Consider the following 27,464-nt stretch of genomic DNA (forward strand, 5'->3'; position numbering starts at 1 on the left):
CTATTGAAGCCCAATCATAACAGGGTGGTGAAGTAGTAATGAGCAAAATGAAGAATTGCTTCAAAACGTGGAAAAAAATAATTACGGAGAAAAAGAGTTAAAATAGGTCTATAAGTATTTCGCCTATGATGTAGTACACACTGTGAGTCTAGTTTTACTTTTCTATTTTATTATATCTTTTTTTTTTATCTCCCTTTAAAACTCTTTCTTCTTTTCTATTCTCGGATGTTGCTGGCGCAGGTGTCTGATTACCCTCTATGTCTGGTGACGATATTGGAATTTACCTTAAGTGGTTATTATAATAATAGTCGGTGATAGAATTACATGGGTGCACTCCTGCCATTGGCTGATTCGGTCGTGTGCTCCTAATGCACAAAAGTAAATACAAACTTGATCTCAGCACTGACTAGGATGCTGACGCTTATTTCTACAATGGGAAGAACATCTTCATTGTTCCAACTGCTCTTGATTCTCTTCAGTTGTGTGCCTGTACAATCAGAAGGTAATGTAGAACTAACTAGTGATTCGAGAATTACCCTTCTCTGGCTAGAGTGAGAAAAATATTGACATATTTAGAGAATTTGTGGCAAAGTTATAATGCTTACATTAATTTACACTCTCTATCTGGTACAAATCTGCTACACGTTTTTTCTCCACAACTTCCCAGTCTCGGATCAAATTAAAATTTTCTACAATTATCTCCAGTCGATGACATTAAATGGAACAATAAACAAAATAACTATTTAATTACTCAATTAATGGTAATTAATTTTAGTGTTGTTTTAGATAGAAAAAGGGAGTTAAACAGTACAGTATTGAGGGATGGCATTGATTTCGCGGTCCTTCCCCGTTAAATATTTAAAAAAATAATTTGCTTGTTAACTTTAATTTATGTATAGCGCATCTCTTATACTTTAGCACATTCATTCGAAAAAAACAAACAAAATAAATTGTATAAAGATCAACTCAGGAGTTATTTCGCTGTTACTGGCATGAAGTAGCTGGCAGCAGATGCCCTCTGAAAGAGCCAGTTGGAGAGTTATCACAAAGGCTGCGGGATACATATTTGAGGCGCGAAGAAAAGCCCTTACTGAAGACATTGAAATCAACGAAAAAAAGACTTCAATAGACCGCCGCATTAGATGTGGAAAAATATGCAGATCACAACTGGGTTTGCGTGGTCATGTAAAAAAGGGCAATAATACTTCATTTTTGGAATGGAAGACACAGCCATTATTATTTTTTTATTCTAATTGAAATAACCTTACACTTCTTTTTAGACAAACTGATTACTGGAATAATAATAATAATAAGGCTTGTCTTCAAGTCCAAAGTCTGATGAGAAATGCATGATTTCCCTTGGCTACGCAACCCCGGCTATGACCCGCGATTACTGTAATATAACCATATATTTAAAAAAAAAAAAAGATTACTTCAATATAACCGTATAAATATACATAGATTCAATTTAAGAGTAGAAATATGAAAAAAAAAAGTGAAAGGATAATTAAAACAAGATATAAATGATTACTAATTCAAGTCTTTAGTGTCTCACTACTTTCGTTTAGACTCACGTTCAATGTTTACACCAGTCCTTTGAATCACTTCTATTACGCCAGTCTAGCTTGTGGTTACATCAGCAACCCTGAAGTCTATAGAGCCATTCAACCGTCCCGGCCCTTTTCCTCGTGGTTACAGCATAAACACGTACATACACCCAATTAAAGTAAGACGGTGCGCAAAATATTCATGAACCTCTATCCCTTTTTTAAACTGTAATAATTTCCAATGACGTGTGTTTAAAAAATATAAAAATTAAGGACAAAGTCTAAATAAACAATACTAGGCATATATAGTGTAGTATAGATATATGACAAATTTTTTTTAAATATTTTTTTTTTAAACAGGTTTTCTTGTGCGGTAAATTAGTTAGTAATTTGTTTCCCAAACATAAATATAAACATATACATAAACTGTCAAATTTGAAGAAAAATTGTTACTTGAATACTAAAATACTTTTCGTTAAATTGTACAGGTTGCAATGTTGGTTGGTTTGGGTGCAAATGTCAATATCAATGTCATTGTAAGAATAACATGGCATGTGATGTCAATGGTGAGTGTGTAACAGGATGTGACATTGATTGGTTTGGTACTGCATGTCAATATGGTAAGTGGGTACAACAGCGAATTACCTTTTCGCATTTTTTCCCTGTAAATATATTTTTCTTAATACAATAGATACAAAAATTAGAAGAAGTATTATAATAGACAAAAGTTACTGTCCATTGTGTAAATGTTTACAGCCAACCTAGCAACATTACCGGAAGTCAATGTTACCATAGCACCAAGACAGACAACAACATGGCTGACAGATGGAGATGATACAACGTGCAACGAAGATGGAAATATTACATCAATACACATTTCTTGGAGCACATCTTACCCATTTACTTGGTTAAGGATGAAAGTCAAAAATACTTGTAAGTTTTATTTTTCCTTTGAGATAAACTATATCTTTACGGTGGTTTAAAAAAATTATCTAAATAACATGGAAAGAGAGAGTGTACAATACTGAGATCCTCGCGGGAGCGTGCCTTCTCAGCATCTTAACAGTCCTCCGGCAACGCCGCCTGCGCTGGCTCGGACATATTCGCCGGATGGAGGATCTACAGGCAAGTCGCGTCTGGCTCAAGAAAAACTGGTCGCCCCACCTCCGTTACGTGGATGTGATCAAACGGAATTTTAAACCAGTGAACGTCGATACTGACCATTGGGAAGACACAGCCCTAGACCGCACAAGCGAGAAAGAGACGGAGACCAAGAAAGCTATGAACAGTGAAAAAACATGGGCCTCAGCTCTGGAAGAAAAGCGTGCCACACGGAAATTTGCCGTCTCCTCTACCAATTAAGCGAAAGCCAACTTGACCTTTGATTTAATAACTAGTCTTATTAATGAGCAGTGGTTTCCAGATCCATAGATTTGCTTTCTAAAGGTGTGCTCTGGGGCCTCTGTCTTGTTTACTATAAAAGATCAATGAATGTTAAAATCTAATGTTATCGTCGTTCTATAGACATCTGCCCTGTGACCTGTTCCAAACAACGGACCCACAGGGATAGCTTTCAAGTTTGCATAATACACAAACTTCCTTAATCATCTTTTTATATCCCTAATATTAACTCTGTATCTTTCTTGGATCCCTGGATTTTCGAAATCAAATTTTCGACCACTTCTACTTATCCAAATCGTCATCAAATTTGAGATCGAGGAGCATGCTATCAAGCTACATGAGATCACTGGAGCATGCGATCAAGCTAAACGAATTTACGGAACATGCGATCAAGCTACTTAACATCAAACTTCAGGCATCAAATTCATTTTCAAAATTATTTTACATATGTTTTGACATCAATAATATCTCTTTAATGCTCCAATATATGTATAAAGTCTTACATTGCAAAAAAAAAACTATTTTTATTTAACATTTTATTTTAGACTTACAATGGACTGATCTATTACAGAGTGTAGGCTGTATAAAATAAATGTGCACCCTAATATTTTTAAATTGATAGTATAACTTTATATTTCCTATAGCATTAAAATTTAAAAATGTCAACTTGACATTCTTAACGAGCCAGAAAGAGACGCCCACTTGTATCAACAAACAAGTTTCATTCATTGATAGCACTAGAATAGACTACAGATGTGAAATGACTGAAACAATAATTCAACTAAGGCTGACGGGACCTGCTCTTAAATCACTGTGTTCTCTCTACATCAGTGGAGGTAAAGGAATAAATGTATTTTAAAAAGCTTCTATCAACTCACTCTGTCTGTCTGTCTGTCACAATTTTTCATACACGATAATTTCTCCAACACCCATTCTCGAATCAAGTTCAAACTTTACAAAATTATTTATTATTCCCAACAAAATATTAAACAATCCAAAAATTATATAAAACAACAAATTAATCAATTATTAATTCATTATTTTGTTTGGTATCGAAAAAGGGAAAGAAATTGTTATTTAAATATGTGCTGTATATATGGAGTTTTTTCCCTCATTAGGTTTTGTACTCTTTTTTTTTTCTCCCACATCCCAATCTAGGATCAAGTTGACATTTTGCATAGTATACTAAGTCGATAACTATACATGAGTCAATAAAAATAACCAATTAGTTAATAAATTTTATACCAGAAAGTAAGTTAAAGCCTGCCTTCTTGATAGTCATGTACATTGAAATACATTAATTATCCAGGTCTTTTTAGATTATGTAACTTATAATTACAAAATAATAATTATGAGACAAGAGTGCTCTTATTTTCAATGTTTCATTACTAGATCTAGATTTAAAATTAAATTCTATGTTAGGGTTGAAAAAAAACGTTACTTCTTATAATTACTTTACAAAACAACGCCTTGTTTCAACGTTTTTTTTTGAAGTTCTATTTTTGAAGTTTTTCACATTTTTTAAAATGTTAAAAGATCTCCATGTCTATGGATTAAACATTCTTTATTTTTGGGTACTGCTTATAATTCCAATTAACTCTTTTGTGCCTAAGTTTGAATAGCAATCCTTGGTGCAAAACTTGCTGTTATAGACATTTCATAAAACGATCAATTTGATATTTTCTTTTTTAGAGGGCACAACGCCTAACCCCATAATTAGCAAATACAATGAGTGGTAACAAATCAACGGGCGTAGCCGGTGTGTAATTACAAATATCAGAAATGCTAAACCAGGGGTTCTCAACCTGTGGATCGCGACACCCTTGGGGGTCGATTGACGATTTGCCAGGGGTCGCCAGAGACGATGGAAAAAAAATGAATAGTTTTGTCTATTCTTCCATTGCTGTGTGTCTGAGCAGGGGGGTGGGGGGGGGTGGAGGTCGCGGCAGAGTGTGGGATTGTAAAGAGGGGTCGCCGAGCTTACAAGGTTGAGAACCGCTGTGTTAAACCAACTTTCTTCAGCGCTTTCTCTGTGACCTAGACCTTGAGCAATTGTCGTGCTTTCTTCTTTAACCCTTAAACTGCTGGGCTTTTTTTTTTTTTTACAATGAGTGCATACAAAATGGATTTACAATGCTAGTGCTTAGAGTCTAAATTACCACACGCTAAAGGGTTAAAGTGTTTACTTCAGAATCTTTATTGGATTTGAGAAACATTTCAAAGCAAACGCTTAAAAAAATGATTAATTAAAGATTCTAAAATTGTATTCAATACATCCCCAGGGCGTAATGTTGCCTTACATCAATCAGCTGACCAGACAAGTACGTACAATGAGGGAAATATCTATTTTACTGCATCACTAGCGGTGGATGGGAATACTACTTGTAATATAAACGATAATAGCATATCACATACTTTACTAGAACCCAAACCAAGCTGGAGTCTCAGACTGGATACACCCAAAGTGGTCAACAGATTTGTCATTTACAACAGAGGTATCACTTGTAGTGTTAATTAGATGTAAATACGTAGAATTTACTACGTTTATGCACGTGTTTATGTTATGCTAAGCAGGTAAACTTTTTTAGGGTTACCGATTTAATAGCGTGGACAAATTAGCGCCGATTAAATAGCGCGGACAAAGTAGCGCCGACTAAATATCGCTGACAAATTAGCGCCGACTATCGCGCGTATAAAATTAGCGCCAACTAAATAGCCCAAAACGTCTCGGCAAAGTGGCGCCGACTAAATAGCGCAAGACAAAAAAAAAGGGCAAGACAAAATAGCGCAAGACAAAAAAAAGGGCATCACAAAATCCTGACACAAAGGGTGGTTCTTTATTTCGAGGATCTTGTTAGCTTTTTTATAGATGTTTGTCTCAAACAACTGCCCAAATGGGGTTTGTTTTTTGCCAATGATTTTGCCAGCAGCATTTAGGATTCTATTAAGTTTATTTTTATTTTTAATGCTCAGATTGCCATAAAAGGCAGTGATATTGAAACTTAAAATATTGCAGATGTAAGCGTGATAAAACATAGCCAAGGCCTTTTCGCTAACATTAAACGAGGACAGTTTTCTTAGTAGTCGTAATCTTTGCTGCCCTTTTTTGCTGATATAATCAGTATTTGCAGTAAAATTTAGTTTATTGTCTAGGATAGTACCAAGGTATTTAAAGGTTTGCACAATTTCAATAGTCTCTTCACAAAAGAGATACAAGACACCGATAGCAAAGACAGACACAAACACTCTTTTGTTCCCCTGGCAATCAAATCATTAAATAAGAACAATCTGGTATAAACTTTGTCACATGTAAATTATGAGTGAGTCTGGTGTGAATGTACACTTTGGTTTCTTATAGTTATAATGTTTTTTTGTTTGGTGTAATGAACAAATTGTAAGACAAATTTCCTTACGGATAATAAAGATTATTATTATTATTATTATTATTATTACTTTTAGTATAGAATTATACGAGAATGCATGCTCTTTTTATATAGCACAAATTTGAAGTTTAAAATCCGAAAATTAATTTTATTTAATGGGATCAAATCATCGATAATATAGTTAATTAGGAAAGAAGGAGCTAATAAGATTGATGTAAAGTCTTTATCTTTTTTTTTCGAGAGAGACAGAAAGAGATGGACAGAGAGAGCTAAGGCTAGATCTATTTTTCTTACCATACATTCAAGAGGGATGAGATCAACTATAAAATACATAACATTAAATTGATATTTATATTTATTTAGAGAACAAAAGAGCATAATAAATGCAGAAAGGGGAAAGGGAATGTGGCATTCATTTGGGGCCTTCGCAAAATGCATCTGATGTAATACAAACGTTACTTCAAAAAAAGAAGATGTCCTACGCGTCATGCATCTAGCCATGCATATTAACCAATGACTTAAATTCTGGCAAGTCACTGGTTTTCCTGGCTAGCTCAGGCAACCCATTCCATGCTCTAATAGCACTAGGGAATCTTTTTTTCTCTAGGCCTAAAACTTATGGTATGTAGAAATGTATGCGCTGTCTAATACCGAACATTGCGTGCATCAAGATGAAAGGTTAAAAAAAAGGGGAAGGGGGTCAAGGTCGAAATATATCACTAGGCAGATTGAATTGAGAGGTCGACTATAGTTCATAAAGTGTACGAAGGACTAATTTTTCTTTTTGTCCGGGAGGGGGGGGGGGAGCGGATTAGTGAAAGTGCTACTAGAATAGACCTCATTCACCAATCGTAAACAAACAACATTTAGCCACGTGAATCTCTATATCTTCTATACAAAATATGTCATCCATCGTGGCTGTCACGTGATACGTATTTTTTCATTGTTTTATCAATATTATGACGTGGCAAAATGTGTTTATTTACGATTGGTGAATGTTTGTAAAATGTTTGACATGTTTCGGATGTTCCTTCAGAGTTGAAGATAGTTTACTTCCTAGTCCAAACCTCCCGCAGGACGACGGGGGATGGGAGCGGGCAGGATTTGAACCCTCGACCATCGATAAATCCGAACGTCAGTCCAGCGCGCAAACCTCACGACCAGGCAGCCATCCTGGTTGAGGTCCATTAACATGTCGGGGGCGCATCATCCTTGTTCAAATAACGCCCCGTTATAATAATATTTAATATAATATAATATATATATATATATATATATATATAATATAATAATTTTAATATAATTAAAAACAAAGACAAGAATGGGGTTGTTCAGGAAAGAGAGTGAAAGGGGGGGGGGTAAAATTCATTGTTAGAGATTTCACGGGCTGAAAAAAGTAGTTTTAGGTTGATCTTTAAGTTGTGGCCCGTGTATAAAAATTAAAAAAGAAGAAGTGGATGTTCCTGCCATAAAAAAAAAACATTATAAAGCCTAGTGGAGTGATCGTTAAATGAACTTGTGTGTTACCCGTGCTTGTAATCGTGCTAGTATTTGTAATCGTGTTTACATTATCGTAGTCTGTGAATCGTGGCCAGTCTGTACTGTGTTATTGTGTGTATCAGTCGTGTTTTATTGAAATAAAGCCTTGTTTCTAAGGTTATGAGTTGATTTAGTATATTACATCCAGGAACACATCAACGGGCGTAGCCGGTGCGTACTGATAGTGTAGTCTATTTTGTTACAATGATTACAAAAAACCAAGCCAATCACGAGTCAAAGGTCATGACAGGACAAATACAAAATACGTGGTACTGTATTAATGGTATAGAGCACCTCCTTCTTAGTCTAAGATGAGCACATTTTTCATTTCCTATGGACTCGAAGATGGTTGTAAAATCCAATCCTCGCTTTAAAAAAGCCGGCAGCATAAGTGGTATGGGTGGGATTGGTCAGTTACAGATAGGCCTGCTTCTGCTCTCAGCTTTTTGTTAGTTCGGCGCTCTTTCACCCTGGCCACTCTTCTTGCTTCAAATCTCGAGACTCCGAGACTCACAGCTTCACGCCATGAGGAGCGATCGACAGCTAGTGCTTCCCAGCCGTGAGTGTCAATATCACACTTCTTGAAGGAGCTCTTGAGAGTGCCTTTATATCGCGTGTTTCGACCTCCCCGGGAGCGCTTTCCTGCATACAACTCCTTCAAATACAAAAACAAAATTTAATCAAATACTCAAAAAGACACAAAGACACATTCCTCATCCCATATGCTAGGACAAATTTGTACAAATACTCCTTCTTCCCTAGTGCTATTAGAGCATGGAATGGGTTGCCTGAGCTAGCCAGGAAAACCAGTGACTTGGCAGAATTTAAGTCATTGGTTAATATGCATGACTAAATGCATGACGCGTAGGGCGTAATCATCTTCTTTTTCTGTATTATATAAGATAAGATATAAGATGTCTGGTACTGGATTAATGGTACTAAATAACTGAAGACTGTTTAGTAGTATCATCGTCACATTAAATAAGAGTGCAGTTACAGAACTCTCTGCTTACCGTAAATATAACCATAGAAAGAGTTAATAAGCAAGTTGTTTAATACTTTTTAAACAATACATTAAGAGGAGGCTGTGTTATCAAATGAGATTATTTTCTAAATTATTAATACATATGGTATTTTATTACATGTATAAATCGAAGGTAGAAAAAATATGCCAAATTATGTCTTCTTTTATATTAGCTACTAAAGATTACAGAAAACGTTTACTTTTTGAAACAAGTAAAAATTCATATTGTATGCAAACAGTTCTACACAGTATTAAAAACATGAATTAATATAGTTTTTTAATGTTACTTTTAAATACAACATGTGGAACATTAAATACAATAAACATTTCACGAAACTGATAGACTTATTTCACGATGGGTTTTCATTTTGAGGAGGCTGGATATCGGAATGGTAAAGCGTTTGGCTTCCAAACCGAGGGGGTCCAGGGTTCGAATCCTGGTGAAGACTGGGATTTTTTATTTTGGGATCTTTAGGGCGCCAATGAGTCCAGCCAGCTCTAATAGGTACCCGCCATTAGTTGGGGAAAAAGTAAAGGCTGCTGGTCGTTGTGCTGGCCACATGACGCCTTCGTTAACCATGGGCCACAGAGAAACAGATGACCGTTACATTATAGATCGCAAGGTCCGAAAAGGGAACTTGGCATTTTGAGCCAATAAGACCAATAAGATACACAAGTAACATTCGTTGCTCAAAATTGAAAAACCATTTTTTTTCACTAGTTGACTGCTGTATGAATCGTTTGAAAAACTTTATTCTGACGACATTTGATATCAACAACAAGACTTTATTGACTTATCAAGATCTAAGCCCTGAAGCAGCTGATATCTACACATTTCCAGTAAGACCGCACTATCCAGTCTCTAGGATAGGAATCATTCCTACCGATAGAGACCAAAAATGGGATGGAGATAAATTTATTGTTACGATATGTGAAATTTTCATGTTTGGAGGTAATTACATAATCGCTTTATATTAAAATTTTGATTAAGAATAATTTAGTTAGAAATCACGTAAGTTATTTTGAAGTTGACATGTGTCCTTGTTTGGATATAATGTGTTGTGTAAATCGCCCCGCGCTAATTCTGGATGCAAATTATTAAACTAAACTATTATAAACGGAAATCACCTGAAATTATTTTTAAAAATCTCCTGAAAACTCATAAAAAATATCCTAAAAAAATAGACAAAAGTTTCATTTCGGGGTTTCATTTTCTATAGAAAAAAAAATTCCAATCCTACAGGCTATTAAAAACAAGAAATGTTAGTGTTCGCAAGAAATATTCAATGCTGTGGAAAAAATGTTTTTATTTGTTTTGTTTTTTTCTGCAAAATGTTTCACATGTTTCTGATGTTCCTTCAAAGCGAGCAGGGCATGAACCCTAAATTTAGTGAATTTACTAAAGGTGTTCCTCTAATCAAATGTGAATATTCGTCAATTATTAATCTCACTGCTCTATTTTGTGTCTGTTTCTTAATGTTTTCTTGAGTTGAGGGGTCCCAAACAGAGGATGCATATTCTAGTATTAAATAAAATTCTCATTGTATGTTGTTATTTGATTTATATACATTTCTTTTAATAAACCCTAATGCTGTGTTCGATTTTTTAAATAGTTTCATCAATATGGGGTACCGTGATAGTTTTTTTCATTTCATAAATAGGCATAACTCAAAAATATTGTGCATTTTAAAATAAAATGTGTTAAGGCGTTTCCGCGGTGTTCAGCGTGTTCAATTAAAAACAAACCCAAATGGAGGTACCTCTGGAAGAACTGCAGGAACAGATAACACCCACGAAAAGCCAAAACAATCACTAGAGTTAGTCGACGCTAGTGTTAAACATAGAACACGTGTAATAATCATGAAGGGAACCGTCGAATGTGACCTACTTCTAGCCGTCCATAAAAAGCTTACTGTTTCTACGTTGATAAGAAAAGCGTCTTGTTTATGTCGGCTTCTATTTCGTTCTGTTTTTTTTAAAGATCTATCGCGTCATCGTCACTAAGTGAAAACTAAATAAATTCCCGAAACAACTAATTCCTAATCATGACATAACAAATGACACTTCCAATTTTAGCTTAATTTAGTTTAATTTTTGTACCATTCAGTTGTCATCAATGCTAGTTAATTACGAAAATCTCCAACGCGATGAGGCGATTCGGACTAGAAAAGTTACTTTTTTTTAATTTTGAATAAAATAATTTTGTATGTTTAAGTTTCTTTTGATCTTAAATACTGAATAGAATGTATGCCAGGAGTCTGGGATCTTGACTGCAGACACAAATGTCCTGAAGAATGCCCTAGTTGGTGCCAACAGGACACTGGAAAATGTCTATCATGTTTGGGACACAGTGACCCACCCCGATGTAATACAGGTTAGAAAATGTTTTGATACACTTTTTAAACACTGGTTTAAAAAAAAATATTTAAAAAGAGAAGGGGGGGGGGCTTATATTCTTAAGCTTTAAAGTTGACATTGATTTTACTTAATATGTTGATATTAAATAGTATGCTTTACGCTTTAAGAATCTGCTATTCGACATGAGTAGGAGAATACCCACACGTGTGTTAGAGGGCAGGTGAAACTGTGTGATGTCATGAATAATCAGTGTGCTAGACAGCAGTTGATAGTGTGTGATGTCATGAATAAATTCACTGTGTTAGAGGGCAGGTGAAACTGTGTGATGTCATGAATAATCAGTGTGCTAGACAGCAGTTGATAGTGTGTGATGTCATGAATAAATTCACTGTGTTAGAGGGCAGGTGAAACTGTGTGATGTCATGAATAATCAGTGTGCTAGACAGCAGTTGATAGTGTGTGATGTCATGAATAAATTCACTGTGTTAGAGGGCAGGTGAAACTGTGTGATGTCATGAATAATCAGTGTGCTAGACAGCAGTTGATAGTGTGTGATATCATGAATAAAGTCAGTGTGTTAGAGGGCAGGTGAAACTGTGTGATGTCATGAATAAAGTCAGAATGCTAGACAGCTGTTGATAGTGTGTGATGTCATGAATAAAGTCAATGTGTTTAGAGGGCAGGTGAAACTGTGTGATGTCATGAATAAAGTCAGAATGCTAGACAGCAGTTGATAGTGTGTGATGTCATGAATAAAGTCAATGTGTTTAGAGGGCGGGTGAAACTGTGTGATGTCATAAATAAAGTCAATATGCTAGACAGCAGTTGATAGTGTGTGCTGTCATGAATAAAGTCAATGTGTTAGAGGGCAGGTGAAACTGTGATGTCATGAGTAAAGTCAATATGCTAGACAGCAGTTGATAGTGTGTGATGTCATGAATAAAGTCAGTGTGTTTAGAGGGCAGGTGAAACTGTGTGATGTCATGAATAAAGTCAGTGTGTTAGGGCGCAGGTGATACTGTGTGATGTCATAAATAAAGTCAGTGTGTTAGGGCGCAGGTGCTACTGTGTGATGTCATGAATAAAGTCAGTGTGTTTAGAGGGCCGGTGATGCTGTATGATGTCATGAATAAAGTCAGTGTGTTAGGGCGCTGTCGACAGTGTGTGATGTCATAAATAAAGTCAGTGAGTTAGATAGCAGGTGATTTATTTTTGTGATTCTATAAATATACAGCGGGAAGTGGGAAGAAAATTAGTCTAAGGTGTAATTCTTCAATTCCTAAGGGACAACCAAAATACGTAAAGTAAAACGAAAAACATTAAAAATAAGTTGTCTTTTTTTATAACATATGATATACATCTTATAGAGTCATAGTTTTTCTCATTATAACTAATGCATGTTAGATTGAAAAACCATGGAACGATATTCGTTTAATAGTCTTCCGCTGCTGAAGAAATAACAAGAGAAGATGGGGCTGGATTGGGCAGGCTTTATTTTTCTGACTCTTTACAGAATAAATTCCACTAAATTTTATTTAAAAATATCCTAAATAAATTTTGAGTTGATTAAGATATTAATACAAATTGTAACAGTTCAATCAGAATTTTTATTCGCAACAAATTAGTAGTATTTTTATTTCCAAAAAGACATGAATATAATTTTAGGGAATATTGTTAGAGCAGATCTCTAGATCGGTGTCGACCCATGTTCAATGCAGGTTCCACCCATGAATAAGCAACCTAATAAGAGTATAGTGTCCAATCACCGGCGGATCCAGGGGAAAAGGCGGTAGGGCCGATCGCTCCCCCCCCCCCACTCTTCCGACGGAAGTGGGAGGCGAATATTAGAAAAGAAATCACACAATTTGTATACGAATTTATTACGTCTGTTAATAATGTATAGTAGTTATTTATATTTCAACCTATTTTTATATTATTTAGCCCCCCCCCCCTCCCTCTAGTATGCTGACCGATTTGGTATGGTGGGGGGGGGGATGGCATCAATCATATACTTTCGAGTGGTGTGGGGGCGGTCCAATTTATTTGTAGAAATCACAGCTTGTTAACAGAGCTTTGAATTATAGTACTGCTACGAAACGAAGTTACAAACAGGCCTACTGAACAAATTGAATCTTTTACAATTCATTTACAATTTTAAAAAATATTTAAACAAAAAAATTTCCGAGGCGATCCTCATAGATTTAATGTAAATCTGTGAGTATCTGATCTTTTCAAGGAACAAATTGGTTGTAACTCCAATGTAGTAAAGACCTATATATTCAGAATATTTTATAAGTAAAACGTAATTCAAAAAGTTCTTGGAGATTTGATATTTTTTGTGCGTTTAACCATCGTTCTGTTGGCATCTTATTCTGACCAAAAATAAGCCTACTACAATAGGTCTCACTTAACATAAAGATAATATTACGACAAATAAGCCTAATAAAGAAATATTTTCGCCACACGTGCCTCGATTGTCAGTCACACTTCAGGATCGGCTCTCGCCTCCCAAGTTACTTTACTTTTACTAAATTTGATCTGACTTTTTCAATAGGAAAAATAGTGAGCAGTAGATGTCATGAGAATGTGTTTCTGCAGTAAAAGAAAGCAAGGAAACGATTGACGTCACTGGGGGAGCTTACAGCACTCTCCCAGACCCCCTAGCTGTCAAGAGAAATGCCGCCAACATGAGTGCTTTTTTTTTTTTTGCCGAAGGTTGAGAAACACTTCTTTTTTTATTCCCATAATATATATATTGTACCATTGGTCAAGAGGCCAAGTGCGCTTGAACTTGGCTTGGCTTGGCTACCTAGAAGGGGGCTCGAGATTCGACACCCGACTCGGGCAGAGTTGTGTTTACTGAGCGCCTAAAGGCAGCACGGAAAAGCAACTCCTAGATAGATTGGACCAAAGCGCTCTGAGCATGCTATAAGCATAAAAGTAGTGCTATATAAAAGCTATAATATATATATATATATATATATATATATATATATATATATATATATATATATATATATATATATGCATGTTGTGTGTGCGTTTATGCATAGGTTTAGGGTTTACTGGGCGTTAGGGTAAGGGTTTTGAAAAAATCGCCTCCCCCCGCACTCCAAAGTTCTGGATCCGCTAGTGTGTCCAATTAAGTTAAATTAGGGTGGAGGAAGTCGGTTTTCTGTTTTAGGTGTGGACCCATGTTTTATGCAGGTTCCATTCATGAATAAGCAAGCTAATAAGAGCAACTGTAATAAAATTGTGTTGTAATAAATATACATTTAATTTCAGTCTGTGCTTCAGGGACTTATGGCATTAACTGTCAACAGAATTGCAGTGACAATTGTTACAACAATTCATGTAACAGTGTAACTGGTGAATGTGACAAAGGACGTAATGGGTACAGTAATTGTCACCGTGTTTATTTTATATGTTATGAATGTGGCTGTGGTTATCAATGTAGGCGTGGTGGTGACATTGGGTTCTTGTTACAAATCACTGAATAATGAAATGACGCTGGGTGTAGCAGACACAATAAGTTTAATATAACACCACATAGTGAATACACCATACAATTCGACCCAGGAATGGTCAGTATTAATCCAACAGTAATATACGAATATCACAACTTAGTACTTATTCTATAACCAACTACTTTAAACATCTAACTCTACTGCTTATATCTTAAGTGACTCAATACAAGTGCTTGCTACAAGATCTCTATGTGGACTGACTGCCTTTAACTCTCTGGTTCGCCTAAGGTCAAAAGTGTTCACCTTAGTGCCACATGGGTTGTGAATAAGATTCACAATATGGAATTAACATACACAATACAGAATTAGGGTTTCTACTCTATGGCACCAACTTTGAGGTGGTGACATTACCTATCACCGCCCTTTTGAAAAAAATTTTGAAGAAATTTTTTTCAGCTTGACGACATAATTATCATAAGTAGGATCAATTGGAATTCTTGGGGTCTATGAAATGTTCAATTGCTGAGTTCAAATAGAACTACAAACTTGAAATAAAATATATAATATGAAAGTGTTACACAAAATATTTGCTGAATCAAAAAAAATTCATACAAGGGCAAAATTCTCTAATTCATCATATTCTTGTAAGGCAATTCAAATAATTCTCTGAGTCAAATACTTAACATCCCAAATAATTCTTTACATGTAGTTCTAATATATACATCAATATTCAAATGTGTTCAATATTTACAAGTCTTTTTCATAATAATATGTGCAAAGTGTGACGAAAATTTCAATGACAATCTCCTATGTCACAATGTGAAAAATTAATACAAGTTTTTTATTCACAATATCTATTTATAAAAAAATCTTTGACACTATAGAAATGTTAGAAGTCTGATTTTTAACACCAATAATACAATATGTACAAATCATGTAGAAAATGTTACAAGTAAGTCTCAATATGTAAGTGATAAGTATAGAAAAATTCAAAGTATATGTCAAAATTCAAGATTAAATTGCTTAATGAGCATTGTTACAAATTCAATATATCTATTTACTTCAATATGAGGTTTGACATCTCCATAAAAAATTGTTGTGCATTAATATTACACAAGTAAATATGTATAATTCAAGTATCAAAATATTGGATCAAAAGTATCAACATGAAATCAAAATAAATATCTTTCATAGTGCTTGTTGCATGCACCTTATGTTTCAATTAAGTATTTCTCCATATAACAGTTCAAATAATTTGTAGCTAGTAATGGCAAAAGTTTAATGTTACATTGTTTATCAAATAATTATTGAGTACAAAGTTCAAAAAATTCTTTAGTCAAAAAGGATTCAACTGAGAAAATGTGTCAGTTGTGATACAATCTTTGAGTTTACATTAATTTGTTCAAGCATATATATACAAGCATAACATCCTACTAGTTTAGTTGTATTCATTTTAATCTGTTGTGAAAAAAATGTGTAAGTCCAATTTAAAAGAATAATATCAAGTGTCTCTTTCAGCACTTGAAATATCAAAAAGTTTGTACAACAATCTTCTTGTTTACATCAATGATTGTTACAAAAATATAGTCCATAAGAATAGTTTGACAAAAATGTTTTCAAAAAAATACAAGTGTATGTCAATATTTCATTACACTAATTGACATTGAATAAATAAGTTACATTATGAATCAATCTCCTTTTTCAATAGTATTGAAAAATGTGACTAAGTTATATAATTGTGATAAATGACATAGTAAAAAAAATTCCAATCTTGTTTACAATAGCTGTAGAAAAAAATTTTTTTTCTCAATACAATGAGAAAAATAATGTTTACATTGTATGGAAAAAAATTAAGCTAGGTACTGAATAAGTTGGGAAAAAATTCAATGTTTGTTTACATTGTTGAGTACAAAAATGTTATTCTTGTTGACAAAAGAATGTGAAAAAAATGTAGGTTACAATGAAGTAATCAAATTCCAAAGTTTGTTTACAAATAGAGTTTTTAAAAAAAATGAAGTCTTAGTTCTAGTTCAATGTTTACAAATAGTACTCAATGTTTACAAAATAATGCTCAATGTTTACAGAATAATGCTCAATGTTTACAGAATAATGCTCAATGTTTACTTTAAGGTGTGAATCTTAAATCTTTGAAATTTACAATGGTGACTTTAATTCTTTGACCTTGAATAGTGTTTTCATACATCTCATGCAAAATCTTCTTGTATTCCTCAAAATCTTTATTATCTAACCACATAAAATAGCCATATTTTTGGATGCTCTTCAATACTACTATAGGTACAATTACTAGATACATTTTCAACACTAGATAAGATATCATCCAATGAACAATTACCAGGCAATTTGTATAAACATAGATTAGTTCTAATTTGTGGCTTTTCCCAAGGTTTGACCAAATTTGGATATGCTCCAATAATTATTGAACAGATAGTGTTTTCTAGAACAACAACCTTAAATTTCCCATTTATCCATGGTGATGTAATATCTACCATAGCAGTTTTACAGTGTATGATTTTACTATTGGGCATAGTAACAATAGCTATGTCATTTAGATAATTCTCTTGCTTCACTAAATATTTATCTACAAAGGTTGTGGTAGATTCTTCATCTATTATGCACTTAACATCACGTTCATTAACTGATGCACTATAGAGTTCTAGTTGTTTACTATTTTTAAATGTTAAGGCCATTTTCTCATTAGTAGTTCTGTATTGAGGTCTGAATTCATCTCTATGAGCATTTGTATAGGAACATACTTCCTCTGTTTGTATCTCACTAGTTACTTTTAGTGTTGTGCTAGAATCTGTTTGACATTCTACATCTACTTTATTTGTATCTGCAATTGACTGATTATGTTTAGTTGCTTCATGTATACTGACATTGTTGTAATCATGTGAATTAGTAGTTGATGCTAACTCAATGTTTTCTTGATTCACGCTATTAGCCCATTTTACTAAGGCTTCTTCTGATAGTTCAACTATATTCTCTATGTTCCCTATAATTAGTTCTTCAGCTGGGTTGTTCATTACTATGGCTTTGTATTGACCAGTGAACCATGGTGATTCAATGAAAACTAATGCTGTTTCACATACTTCCCATAAGTCTTTATTCCCATAAGTCAGTGTGACCTTGTCTTTTAGGATCTGTTCAGGTTTTACTAGTGATTTCTTCACAATGATTGAGGTGCAGCCGCTGTCACGTAATGCATATACCTTAATGCCATCCACATAGGCAGGATACACTTTTAATTTGGCTACCTTTGTCTGTATATATGCTACTGTTTCATATTCTATTGGTCTTTCAGTTGCTACAGCTGCTATGTTTTGTCTGGTATGATTGTTATTGTGGTAAGTATGTTGTCTATCTTGAAATTGGTCTCTTCTAGACATTCTGTTGTTTTGCCATCTTCTGTTTGTTTGATGTGATCTACTGTTAGTTGGACTGTAGCTTTGCCATGTTCTTCTGTTATATTGTTGTTGATAGGATCTATTATAGTTAGGACTGAAGCTCTGGAAAGTTCTGTTATCTCTTCCATATTTATGGTTTCTATTTACATGTTGCTGTTTTTCTGATGCCATTCTCTTTCTGCACTCTGCTTTGGTGTGACCCAATATGCCACAGAAAAAACATTGTAGGCTCTTGGCATATTTAAATTTATTTGTAGTTCTTGGATGGTTTTCTGTCACTGTTGCAGCTACATTGTACAATTCCCTTTTGTCAATGGTGATGTTTGGGTGTGAGTCTTTGTATGTTGTTAAGTTTGATATCAATTCAGCTTCATTTTTTATTTTTCTCTCCTTCAGGAATGAGAATGCTGCATCTGTAACATTAATTAACACATTCTCAATGAGAAAGAAATCTAAGATCTGTTTGGGGTCATCTAAGTTGCAGTTTGCGAGTTGTAGCCACTTTGTCATGTTCTGGCGCATGTCATGTATTGTTCTTTTTAAATCTGTATTCTTTGCTAGTTTTATTTCCCTAAAAAGTTTTCGATAGTGCTCCTCCGTTTTGCCAAAATGTTCAATAAGTCTTTGTTTTACTGTGTTGTAGTCTTTTCTTTGCTCCATAGTTAGTGTGTCGATGATGTTTAGTGGTTCCCCTCTTAGGTTAGCTAGAAGTTGTTGAGCCATTTGTGCACTATTCATATTTGCTGTTTGACAGATGTATTCAAATTGAATTATGAAATTTTCTAATGTGTCTTCTTTTGGATCAAAGTTCCTAAATTTGCTATGATACTGATGATTGTAGGCAGATGAAGTTTGACTTGCTGAATTGTCTTTGTTTTCTTTTGCTAGCTTGGCCATTTTTTCTTCATGTTCTTTTAATTTTATTTCATGCTGGCGTTCTTTTTCTTTCTCTAAGTTTTCTTGTTCTTTCTCTCTCAGTCTTCTTTCATGTAGCCTTTCTTCCCGTTGCTTGTCTTTTTCTACTCTAATTCTATCTATTTCAATTTTAATGAATGCAGCTCTATCATCTTCTTTTAACTTTAGTTTTTCCACTATCTCTATTAGTTTTTCATACTCAGCCATTTTCAAAGATTCAAATTAGTAATATAGTTTAGTAATAGATATGTATACTAGATATTTGTAAATGAAATATTTTACAATAAATACTTATATTGCTCAAATAGTAATTACAGGTAATAGTAGATATATATTTTGTGCGAAACAATTGAGGTTATGAGGTATCTTAAGTTATTCTTGGTACTTTGTCTAGTTCGTAATGTAATACTTTACTGATCAATTATGTGATTATGTATTTTTAGTATCTCCACTTGCAATGTAAAAGTTTATTGCAACAAATAATTCACAATTATGTGAGCCTTATTAGTCTGATAAATAGTGATCAATGTATCAATAGTATCAAAATAGTTGAATGTGTTTGAAGAGTATATACAATATAAATCTTGTCAATCTCCAATCAAAATATATATCCCATAGTGTATCAAGTGTGTAGTGTAGTGTTGATAATAATAAAAAATAGGTTGAAATAAGAAGTAAAATAAATATATATATTAATAAGTAATTAGACAAACATAAATACACTATAGATACTAAACAGTCTGCTTTAAAGAGACATTACAAGATAGTAGAAATAGTAGACAAAAGAATTACAATGAGAAATAGCAATGACGCAAAAGAAAATTCAACAAATGTAAACAAGACAATATCAATACAAGAGTTTAACAATATGATAGATACTTGACGAAATACAAACTTAACTAATACAGCTATACGATCAAGTATTTACTTTATCTAAAGAGTCCCTACCAATACCTGGATGCTTACTTGAAAAAAAATATAAATGCTCAGACTCAATAGATAATTAAATTTAGTCCCTAAAGTCAAATGTATATATATAAATACAAATGTAAACAATGAAAAAAAATTGTGGTGTAGTTCAAGAGAACTAATCAATATTCATTAATACTAAAGGGTAATTAAAGTTACTTCCCTTAAATATTCACTTGATGCTTGACTTGTACATAAAGTTCCGGTGATGCTCCACATAAAACATGTCCACAGTACAGTTCATAAGTAATCCACTTGCTAAATCCGCAGCACAACGGTACAGTTCATAAGTAATCCACTTGTTAAATCCACAGTACAATGTTACAGTTCATAAGTATTCCACTTGTTAAATCCACAGTACAATGTTACAGTTCATAAGTAATCCACTTGTTAAATCCACAGTACAATGGTACAGTTCATAAGTAATTCACTTGCTAAATCCACAGCACAATGGTACAGTTCATAAGTAATCCACTTGTTAAATTCACAGTACAATGTTAAATGATACGGTACTCAAGTTCTTGAACAATAGTAATCCAATAGATACTTCATATGTTTGACCGATAATCCATTAAACAACTCATATAGTTGACAAGTAATCCAATAAATAATTCATGTGCTTGATAGGTAATCCACTGTTTCGTACAGTTGCTGAAACAAATATAAATAACTAAAAATGACCTTAGGTAGTGACGACAAGAGAGGTCTAAGAGTAAGAGCGCTCTCTTATTAAATGTGCTGTTAGACAGCGACAATAGGAGTGTGTCATTAGAATTATGACGAGCACTCGATGTAGATGATTCTTGAATATGTCAGCTACTTCGACTGACCATATATCAGCTGTCTTCAAACGACTTGTAGTACTAGATTTTCACCCACACCGGTTGTAGTATCACGGTTGTCTAGTTTCACCCACACAGGTTGTAAGATCAGGGTTGTCTAGTTTCACCCACACAGGTTGTAAGATCAGGGTTGTCTAGTTTCGTCCACGCAGGTTGTCTCAGCATATCATGTTAAAGTGACTTTGAACAATGCTGTCATAAATGTCGTTTTCGGCCGCTTCTGACACCAAAAATGTCATTTTCTGACAATAAATGACTTGCACTTTGGACACTTCTGACACCAATAAATGTCACCGTGTTTATTTTATATGTTATGAATGTGGCTGTGGTTATCAATGTAGGCGTGGTGGTGACATTGGGTTCTTGTTACAAATCACTGAATAATGAAATGACGCTGGGTGTAGCAGACACAATAAGTTTAATATAACACCACATAGTGAATACACCATACAATTCGACCCAGGAATGGTCAGTATTAATCCAACAGTAATATACGAATATCACAACTTAGTACTTATTCTATAACCAACTACTTTAAACATCTAACTCTACTGCTTATATCTTAAGTGACTCAATACAAGTGCTTGCTACAAGATCTCTATGTGGACTGACTGCCTTTAACTCTCTGGTTCGCCTAAGGTCAAAAGTGTTCACCTTAGTGCCACATGGGTTGTGAATAAGATTCACAATATGGAATTAACATACACAATACAGAATTAGGGTTTCTACTCTATGGCACCAACTTTGAGGTGGTGACAGTAATCCACCAGAATGTACCATTGGTAGGTTTAATTGTACAGATATCATGTCCAATTAAGTTAAATTTGGGTAGAAGAAGTCGGTTTTCTGTGGATTTTTTTCAACCAGCTTACAAGAATGCAAACTTTAATTCCATACTGTCACGAGAATCAGCCCTGCCCTTTAACAGAAGGTATAGGTTCTTGAAAACGGTTTCAATGATTTTTTTTTAGAAATTTGACTGTTGGTGTTTATCTTTGGGAAAAGAATTACTAACTAATTGGCCACACTTGGGAAAACTATAGTTTTATCGTTATAATTATTCAAATTTAATAAAGAGTAAATTAAATTTGGCTTTAGGTCTAGACCATAGACATAAATAAATATGGACTGGAAAAAGGAAATAACTTCATGTAACTTGAAAACATGTATATCTCGGATTTCCGAATTCTGAAAAATTGAAAAATTGCATGATCTTCAGTCTTAGAGATTAAACAAAACTCCTAGACATAAATAAAGTACACAGAAATGCAAGTCACAAATTTTCGTTTCATAAAACTCTATTATCGGCCAGTCTATATCTATTTATGTCTATGGTGTAGACAATCTTCATCTGGATCAGATATACATCAGCGGCTATTTCCGCATGAGGGCCCAATTCATTTACGAATAAATTAGTAAATTTCAGGAACATTTTGCGCACTGTCCTCTTAGTCTGGATCTGTAGGCACATCATTAGCATGTTATAAACCACAGACCTATGTATATATCATAGACATAAATAAATATAGACTGGAAGTAGGAAGTTATTTTTATTTGGGGGGAGTCAATATGTTTTATGTACTATATCTATGTGAAAAAAAATGGCGGCGATTGAGCTATAAATTTTAGGACTAACATTTCAGCCAATATATACCTTTGATGTTTAGTTTTGAAAAGTGCAAAACTGCCATACTCCCAATATTTTGTCTTTGTTTTATAATCATAGACATAGGCAAATATATATAGGTTTGTGATGTGGATCTACACACTTATCTTTTCCCAAATATTTCCGATAATAATTTGTTCTTTATCGTCCAGTCTATATATATATGTCTATGGTATATATATTATATCTAGACTGGAAAACGGAAACTAATTCCTAATCCGCAATTAATCAACTCACAGACCTATATATATAGATTGTTATGTTATTGTTATGTGGCTGCGTGCGGCATCGGAGCTGGTCGCTCACGAGGTCGCGGGATACACATTCGAGACCAGGGGGAAATCTGCTGCCGAGGGCAGACGCGGCCGGCGGAGAGAGAGTCTGGGTCGACCACCTGCGGACAATGGTTATGCTTGTCCTGGATGTGGCAAGGTATGTAGGTCACAGCTGGGGCTACGTTCCTCACTAATGCCTTATGTATTAATCACAGCACTATATATTCAGGCAAATTCATTAATTAAAACCATTTCCTGTCAGTTTCCTGTAAGAAACTATTTCGAAATCCTAAATCGAAATAATACACGTCTATTGATTTTAGTCGTCTAATGTACGTTTAACTAGATTGATTTTGTTTTTATATATATCAAACAATTTTCAATTACTAGATCTAGATCTAAACATTAAATTATATGTTACATAGGTTAGAGTTAAAAAAACAACCTTACTTCTTACAATTACTTTACAAAAACAACAAGTTTTTCAAGACATTTTTTGTAGTGATAGAAGATCTCCTTGTCCAGTCCGGATACAATAACCGTAGGACTGGTTTATAAACATCGAGTAGATTAATACATTCGCATAACTTTAAGTTTTTACTTGTGCAGCGGTGGGAGAATATGAGAATATGAAAGGGGTGAGTGCGGTAAATTTATCTATCAGCCATCATTTATTAAGAGCAGATAATCGGTCCTTAAGTTTCATTAGAGGGGAACACAATTCATTGTAGTCTCCCCTGACAGTGTCGATGGAGAAAATCACTGTATGGTGTAGTAACGATGGTTCAACACTAGCCACATACCCATCCGATGCTGTCTTGTGCTTATAGAAATGGGTCGGTGTTATGGTGTGTATGTGTGTGTATATGTTTGTGTGGGTGTGTTTCTATGGTGACGTTGGGAAGAGGTTGTGAATGCCTTCAGGAGAGAGGACTTAGAAGTAAAGTAGCAATTATACATAAAGCACTGAACCATAATCTTCAAATACAAAAACAATATTTAATAAAATTCTCAGAAAGACACAAGGGAGACACATGATAAATTGCAAATACAAATTTGTACAAATGCTTTTCCTTCCCTAGTGCTATTAGAGCTTGGAATGGGTTGCCTGAGCCAGCCAGAAAAACAAAATTTGGCAGAATTTTAGTCATTGGTTAACATGCATGACGCGTAGGACGTAACCATCTTCCTTTTTTGAAGTAACGTCTGTATTTTATAAGATAAGAATGATGCAATATAGATTTCATTGTCGTCATTTGGTCTGAGTTAGGACAGACAACTCCAGAACGTGAGACTGAAAGGCTGTGTTATTGTAGTGAGCTAGATTTCGTTATATTATTAGTCGGTGTCGGTGGAGACATGAATTTTGAGATGTTCTACTAGTAAGTAGACACTTAGTACTATACTATTACCATCATTATTTACAGCGCTAAAAGAACGTGAATCCAGCTCTATGACATTTGAGGCTGGTATTGGTATAGGCATTGCTATAGGTGCTGGCGTCATTGTTCTGATCCTGGTTGTGTTGATGTTGATATATAGAGCCAGACATTATAGCACAACGTCAAACACAAGACAAGAGAGAGCTCCAAACCAAGGGACACAACTCAATGGACAGAATAGAAGACTAAATAAAGAAACGCAACTTCAAAGTCAAGGGAAAGAACTTCAAAATTACAATGAATTGAATCCGAGTAATGAATATCGACACGATTACAAAGTAACCGGCATGACAGTTTTTTCTTTTTTTTTTTCCATTTCTTTCTTCTCAATTGTAATTAATATATAATCATGTAAATATTCTAGGAGGGTGATGTGTTAACAGCACAACGATTAAAGCATACGTTTCATGTTTTCATGCGGGAGAGGCTCTTAAGCATTGATTGGTTGCCCTCTTAAGAGATAGATCGCTCTGGTTAAAGACCCCAAACATGTAGGTCTAATAGACTATGGGAGTCAACCCTGGGGAGAATTCCAAAGTCTTTAACCCTTTGTTAGTTAGCAGTGCTAAATTCTAGCAGATCCGCCTCTGACACCAAACGATAGCGTTTCGTTTCGTTCCTTTGGAGCTTCTATTTCAATCTGTCTGTCTGGTAAAAACTTTTCCCATTTCGCTTTCCTTAACTTCCTTCGTCACCATATTTTCCCACACAGTGCGGTCCAGGGCTATGTCTTCCCACTGGTCAACATCTATGTCCACTGCTCTGAGATTCCGATTGAATCGTTTGAAATCACAAATTTAAATTAAAACAAGCACATTGTGGCTTGATAGGTGGAAGATTTTTTTTTCATTCTTACTACCACCGAAACTATTCATTATAAAGGGCCTGAACACAGAGCGCAACGTCACTACATGTGGGCAGCTTAGACCAACAGCCCGAACAGACCTGTGACGTGTCAACGAGCTATCAGTATAAACTACCCACAGGTTGTGACGTTGTAGGTCAGTGTTCAGGCCTTCTATATCTATTGGTCTCGTTACCATTCAATACCGTCAGGGTGGAGCTTAATTAGTCCTTATTTTAATTGTACATGTCATGTTATTTAATTAAGAGGTGTTGGTAAAAAACAAAAAAACAAATTAGGGGTTTAAATGCTAACTCTAAACTTCTTTCTTTTTTTTTTTCGAAAAACAGATACAGACACAGGATATGGTAAAAGATTTTCGTCGTCAAAATTCGATTCACAGGCGTCTACTTACGACACGATAGACAAATATTGAGTTAATCTTTTTCATTGTACAAAGTAACGCTTTGTTATACATTTTTTTTTCGTAAATTTGTTACAATACCTCTGGTCAATTCGTTAAGGTCTAGTAAGAATTTCCGAATTTCAGACCTTGCGATCTATAGGTCAGATGATGTTAAGGTCTTCTGTTGCATTGGTCAACGCTTTACGAGCAGGGTGTCATGTGACATTAACATCAGCATTGTTTAGGTTCAGAGGGGTTGCTTCCGAGTCGTATTTGCATTGGAAGGAAACAAGTTCATTGCTGGAGGCGTGCAGCTTTGATCGTATTTTTCTAACTTGCATCTTACAAAATTTGAAAATGTTTTGCAATCTACGACCACCATCTTTCCTAGTCAGGTATAACCTTATGGTGGAGGACTTGTAAATATCGAAATTTGGTTAGTAGTTTTCTCGTGAGTCTATCAATGTCATGTAGGTCGGTGTCAGTCCATTTGATCACACCGAACGCGTAAAGGAGCACTGGGACGGCCCAGCTGTTTATTCCAGTGATGAGGTTACTGCCAGACAGTTTGTTGTTGAGGAATTTATCAACTCTTTGCTTGTATTTATCAAGAAAGTCCTCTTTTAATTTTTTAAGTTTATCTTGTCATTCTGGTTTATTCCAAAATATTTATAAAGAGAGGCAGAGTTCAATTCCTCGATGCCTTCAAATGCAATGTTGGTGTTGGCTGCCTAGCCCTTTTTAATGCTTATGATGCCACACTTATCCAGGCCAAAAGACAGATATCGTCACTAAAGCATTTTATCGTTTTAATTAAGGTGTGTAACTTTTGCTCCGTCTCTGCATATAGCTTTCAATTATCCATATATAATAAGTGGGTCACACTTTTTATACATTTAGTGCCAACCCTAAAACCGTTTGTAGTGCCACGGAGTAATTTAGATAGTGGGTTAATAGCTAGGCAGAATCAGAGCGGAGATAGTCACCCTGGTATATAGGCCTACCCCTTCGTATGTGCACAGAACCCAGTTTATCACCATTAAGGTATAGACTTTTCTTCCAATTATCCATACAGACTTTCAGTAGTTTTCCAACTCTTGGGTTCATTATATGAGTATCCAGGGTTATTATTATTATTATTATTGTATACTATGTCTACTTATATGAACGAATATTCGAGAGGTCTATGAATACAGGTATACCACAATAGATACCTCATTTACTGAGCTTGCAGAGGTTAAAATATTGTGCGGTAACGTTACACTGCGGGTCTATATCTTTTTCGGACTGTACCGGTCTTATCTTAGAAGTTGCAGATGCTTCTTTAAAAAAATAGAAGATAATTACGTCCCACGCGTTTCCGTGTGTTAATCTTGTCTTGCATGTTAATTAGTCTTAAATCTCTACAAGCAGATAATAAATGGTTCAAAATCGAAATATAGATGGTTTTTTGTGTGTGTATTTAGTTATATTTCTTACTATTTACTGTAAGGAAGGTCACTATTGTCCTGCGCATATTTCATGACGTAAAGATCAAAGGCCAAGGTGTGGTGGAAGTAGTGGAAATCTTTTGAGAGATGAGAACGATTAGAATACTTATGATCCCGCCGCTGATAATCGTTCTTTCTTGAATACGAACATGTCATTTCAAACCCTGATATTGATTCTAGCAAACGCTGACTGCAAGAAATATGCAGCCAAGAAAGTATAAACGAGGTACCATCAATGTCTTCTTGTACCTGTCTATCTTATTGATTACAATTTAGCAATTTTTGCATTAACTGTACATCAATAGATGTTAAATTTTAATATTTTTAATGACATTATTTATCTTGTCATTCTTTTTTGTCATGTAAATGAAAATAAATAAATGAAACATTGTTAGTTCATACTTTTTACAATTATTGTTTGATGGATTAGATGATGAATTGACCAATGGATGAAATGTCCAAGGGATGAAA

The 27,464-nt window shown here is 34.7% G+C and overlaps 1 protein-coding gene across 1 annotated transcript in view; it reads left to right on the forward strand.

Annotated features, from left to right (window-relative positions):
- Positions 1-250: 250 nt before the first annotated feature.
- The window catches only part of LOC129926172 (uncharacterized), a 34,131-nt gene continuing 6,917 nt past the window's right edge, over positions 251-27,464 (forward strand). The window contains exons 1-8 of the mRNA XM_056028517.1: positions 251-502; positions 2,036-2,167; positions 2,304-2,480; positions 3,593-3,784; positions 5,231-5,443; positions 9,616-9,846; positions 11,137-11,268; positions 14,538-14,651. Coding sequence (XP_055884492.1) covers positions 412-502; positions 2,036-2,167; positions 2,304-2,480; positions 3,593-3,784; positions 5,231-5,443; positions 9,616-9,846; positions 11,137-11,268; positions 14,538-14,651 — 1,282 coding nt within the window. The 5' untranslated portion in view covers positions 251-411. The remainder of the gene's footprint in view (positions 503-2,035; positions 2,168-2,303; positions 2,481-3,592; positions 3,785-5,230; positions 5,444-9,615; positions 9,847-11,136; positions 11,269-14,537; positions 14,652-27,464) is intronic.

Source organism: Biomphalaria glabrata, chromosome 5, assembly GCF_947242115.1.
Source record: "Biomphalaria glabrata chromosome 5, xgBioGlab47.1, whole genome shotgun sequence".
NCBI classification, from domain to species: Eukaryota; Metazoa; Mollusca; class Gastropoda; family Planorbidae; genus Biomphalaria; species Biomphalaria glabrata.